Raw genomic sequence first — 4,942 nt, 5'->3', positions numbered from 1 at the left:
CACAGGTAGCTTTCAGGGATCAGGACCCTATTGTGCTAGGTACTGTACATATCTATAACAAAAAGACAGCACCTGCCCACAAAGAGCGTGCTATCTAGAGTAATATTATTACTCACAGATTGTACAATGTATCCAGTTTTAGTCTATCTCCATGCAGACTGTACTAATGATTAACAAGAGGCAGACTTGTAGTATGAGGTTATATTCAGCATATTGTCTCCCATGTGAGTGCCCAAACTGTCAAGGATTCAAATTCCTCACTAGCTTTTTAATACATTCACCTAGCACATGCACTGTGCTGAGTTTCCCCAATAGATGGTGCTGCTGGGATCTCTCTCACACACACAAATATCCATGCATACTGGATTCCCATCCATCCCCCTTGCTACTTACATAAAATCAAATCCTTAGTGGATACACTAGATAAAAAGTAACATTCTTCTGCTGACAGTAACAAAGCCCTCAGCAGGTCGAGGACTCCAAATAACATCACATTACATCATCTTAAAGAAAAACAAAGACTGTGTAACAAGGGTGACAGGGAAGGGTTTTAGGAACTAGGAAATATGGTGGCCATGCTTTGAATGAATATTCTTGTTAGAAAAGAGGTCCTATAAATTTAGATGGGTGGAGGTTTGTTTTCATGATGGCTACAGGACTGGTCCCAGCGTGCAGGAATAATGTAAGGCCAAACTGAGACCTTCACTGTTGTCCTTGGAATGGAGAAGGCATAAGATACCTCCTGCTTTTGTCCTGGTGCAAGGATCAATACAATCACAGTTCCTTTTTGTGGCAGCCTTAAGGCACTCTAACCCCAGCTCCACCCTGGTCAGAGAAACATGAGGTGCACTATGATCTGACTGCCTTTAGGAACCTGATCCACTCCCACTGAGTTCAATGGGACCTGAGCCATGCTCCAAGTCAGTAAAGTTTGGTGCAGTGGGCAGACTCCCCTTGTGCACTTGGAAGCTATAGGAGGCTTTGTGCCAATAGCAGTACAGAACACTTCACTATGTGTATTGATAACCTCAGATTTGCTTCTTCCAGTCCTTTTTGTGCACTGAAATCAGTGGTTTCTGATCAGTTACAATGTTGCAGCTGAGACCACAGAGAAAATCATGTAATTTAAACCAGCCTTGGTCAAGACATACCTTTGTCTTCTGCATATATAAGTTTCTCTGCCACCCTCAATAGGATTCTTATATTTTGTTTCAAGTAACCCCCACAACATGCAAAGCACAGGATGAGCACAGAGGACGGCAATCTCAGTGCCTTGAAGACCTTACTCCCTTAGGCCTGGTCTACACTAGGCGTTTATGTCGAAGTTAGCGCCGTTAAATCGAATTAACCCTGCACCCGTCCACACTGCGACGCTATTTAGTTCGACATAGAGGTCTCTTTAATTCGACTTCTGTACTCCTCCCCGACGAGGGGAGTAGCGCTAAATTCGACATGGCCATGTCGAATTAGGCTAGGTGTGGATGGAAATCGACGCTAATAGCTCCGGGAGCTATCCCACAGTGCACCACTCTGTTGACGCTCTGGACAGCAGTGCGAGCTCGGATGCTCTGACCAGCCACACAGGAAAAGCCCCGGGAAAATTTGAATTTGAATTCCTTTTCCTGTCTGGCCAGTTTGAATCTCATTTCCTGTCTGGACATCGTGGCGAGCACAGCAGCACTGGCAACGATGCAGAGCTCTCCAGCAGTGATGGCCGTGCAGTCTGGGAATAGAAAGAGAGCCCCAGCATGGACTGATCGTGAAGTCTTGGATCTCATCGCTGTGTGGGGCGATGAGTCCGTGCTTTCCGAGCTGCGATCCAAAAGAAGGAATGCAAAGATCTACGAGAAGATCTCTAAAGACATGGCAGAGAGAGGATACAGCCGGGATGCAACGCAGTGCCGCGTGAAAATCAAGGAGCTGAGACAAGGCTACCAGAAGACCAAAGAGGCAAACGGACGCTCCGGATCCCATCCCCAGACATCCCGTTTCTACGAGGCACTGCATTCCATCCTCGGTGCTGCCGCCACCACTACCCCACCAGTGACCGTGGACTCTGAGGATGGGATACTGTCCACGGCCGGTTCCTCGGACATGTTAGGGGACGGGGAAGATGAGGAAGGAGATGAGGAGGGCGAGGCAGTCGGCAGCTCTCACAACGCTGATTTCCCCGACAGCCAGGATCTCTTCATCACCCTTACAGAGATCCCCTACGAAGCGTCCCCAGCCGTTACCCCGGACACAGAATCTGGTGAAGGATCAGCCAGTAAGTGTTGTAAACATCTAAACATTTATTTTTAACAAAACAGGAATATTAACAATTAAAAGAATGGGTTGTTCATGATTAGTGTGCCCTAGGCGCTTAACGGTTTAGTAAGGGGCAGTGCAAGTTTTGAAAAGAAATCTAGCAATGTCCGGTTTTCAGTGATTGTCCTGCACAAGCCGCTCTACTGTTTATTCCCTGCTACTGCAGCTACAGTAAAATGCGGTCTATGTGTCCGGGGATAGAGCAGTAATCCTCCTGGGACATCTCGATGAAGCTCTCCTGGAGGTAACTTGAAAGCCGTTGCATGAGGTTCTTGGGGAGAGCGGCCTTATTGGGTCCTCCGAAGTACGACACGTTGCCGCGCCACGAGATTATCAAGTACTCGGGGATCATTGCTCTGCACAGCAGGGTGGCATACGGCCCTGGTCTTTGGAGGCTTTCCCGGAGCATTCTCTCTTTGTCGCTCTCGGAGATCCTCATCAGGGTGATGTCGGCCATGGTGACCTGCTTTTAATTAGGTAGGGGAATGTTAGTGTTGGGACTGCTTTCCCGTTCCTTTACAGAACTGTAACCGCTGGTTTGCAGCCACGCGGTGGAGGCGGGAGAGGGGCAGCCGAAAGGGATCGTTCCCGGGGACAGCCGCGAGGGGGTGGGACAGGGGCAGAGTTCCCGCTTGCCGGATTGCTGGCAGCAGGGACTGACATTGATTTAAATGTGAAATGAGGCCAGTGGTAATATAAAAGTTTTAAACTGCCACAAGTGTACGGCTTACCATGTCTGCCTGCAACAGAAATTCCGTTGTGCTGCCTCGCTTCTCAAATGTGCTGTTCAAGACCCCAGGCACTGAATGCGAAGGTCGAGAATTCGACCTTGTGCTGAGTGCGCATGTGAAAGGTGCTGTGCATGGTCTTGTTCACAGAGAAAGACTATGTTCTTTGTTCACAACTACATTTATCTTTCTGAGGAATTCACTCCCTTTTTCCCATTTCCACAGCCCCGTCTGCGACTGTCTCACAACCTAGCCTGGAATCACACTCCCAGAGGCTAGCGCGGATTAGGCGTAGGAAGAAGAGGACACGGGAGGACATGTTCTCTGAGCTTATGGCCTCTTCCCAAGCCCAGGCAGCACAGCAGACCCAGTGGCGGGAGAACTTGACCCGAATGCACCAAGCCAACATGGATCGGGAGGAGAGGTGGCGGCAGGAAGACCAGCAGGCGACTCAAACGCTGCTTGGACTACTGAGGGAGCAAACGGACACGCTCCGGTGCCTTGTGGATGTTCTGCAGGAACGGAGGCAGGAGGACAGAGCCCCGCTGCAGTCCATCTCTAACCGCCCTCCCCCGCCACCAAGTCCCATACCCACCTCACCCAAAGTGCAAAGAAGGAGAGGCGGCAGAGTCCCTGCTAAGTCTCACTCCACCCCTGCAGAGAGCTCTAGTAGCAGAAGGCTCTCATTTCCCAAAATTTGAAAAGTTCTTTCCTTCCCGCCTGACACAAGCCCCCGTCCAAGTTTCACCTCCCAATGCCATGTGTAGTTGATAATAAAAAATTCGTTTCTGTTAACTACTGTTTCAATCATGTTCTTTTGGAGGAGGAGGGGAAAGGGGGTTGGTAATTGGACAGGACAGTCTCCTTTGGCAGGGTACATAGTCGGGGGCAGGCACAGCAGCAGGGCACATACACAGTGCAGTGATGCAGTGACTAGTTGCCCCGGTTAGTCTGGGAGGTTGTTTTGATGTAATGTTGGGGGGGGGTGGGTTGCTCTGTGACTTTGTGGCGGGGGAGGGCAGTTACAGATCTTAAGCGCCGGTCCTTAGGCAGGATCACAGAGCCACACAGCATGGGATCTGTAACCGTCCTCCCCCTGCCACAAAGTCAAATAGACCCCCCATACACACAGTCCCGATCAGGAGGGTTGACAGGCTCCGTTGAAACAAGCATCCCACCACAGCGGAGCCTGTCAATCCTTGAGTTTAGAAGCTGCATTCGCGTCACAACACTACACCCGCCCCGCACCACAGTCTGCGTCCCAGTTTTAAAAAATTCCCGCGAAAACAGTATTAAAGAAAACGGTGTGCTTTAACAAAGTAGAACTATTTTTATTTCGACACGTGTGTTGGAGGGGGGGTGAAGGGGGTATGTAACTGGATAGGATAGTCAACATTACCTGGGTAAAGAAACGGGGGCAGGTTTAGCTTCTCAGTACACAAACTATAAAGTCACAGGTTACCCTGCTCACTCAGGAACTTTGCTTTCAAAGCCTCCCGGATGCACAGCGCTTCCCGCTGGTCTCTTCTAATCGCCCGGCTGTCTGGCTGTGAGTAATCACCAGCCAGGCTATTTTCCTCAACCTCCCACCCCGCCATAAAGGTCTCCCCCTTGCTCTCACAGAGATTGTGGAGCACACAGCAAGCTGCTATAACAATGGGGATATTGGTTTCGCTGAGATCACAGCGAGTCAGTAAGCTTCTCCATCTCCCCTTGAGACGGCCAAAAGCACACTCCACCACCATTCTGCACTTGCTCAGCCGGTAGTTGAAGAGTTCTTTTTCAGTGTCCAGGGCGCCAGTATAGGGCTTCATGAGCCAGGGCATTAGCGGGTAGGCTGGGTCCCCGAGGATGACTATAGGCATCTCCACATCCCCAACAGTTATTTTGTGGTCCGGGAAGTAAAT

At 50.0% G+C, this 4,942-nt stretch overlaps 1 protein-coding gene across 1 annotated transcript; it reads left to right on the top strand.

Moving 5' to 3' along the window:
• The first annotated feature begins 1,290 nt into the window (after nucleotides 1-1,290).
• On the top strand, nucleotides 1,291-3,830 carry LOC135980925 (uncharacterized). Its single transcript, XM_065581554.1, has 2 exons — nucleotides 1,291-2,266; nucleotides 3,261-3,830. Exons 1-2 carry the CDS (start codon nucleotides 1,690-1,692, stop codon nucleotides 3,734-3,736), a joined length of 1,053 nt encoding a protein of 350 aa, XP_065437626.1. The 5' UTR covers nucleotides 1,291-1,689; the 3' UTR covers nucleotides 3,737-3,830.
• Nucleotides 3,831-4,942: the final 1,112 nt, after the last annotated feature.

This window comes from Chrysemys picta, chromosome 1, assembly GCF_011386835.1.
Source record: "Chrysemys picta bellii isolate R12L10 chromosome 1, ASM1138683v2, whole genome shotgun sequence".
NCBI lineage: Eukaryota > Metazoa > Chordata > Testudines > Emydidae > Chrysemys > Chrysemys picta.
This window is presented reverse-complemented; position numbering and strand designations above follow the sequence as displayed.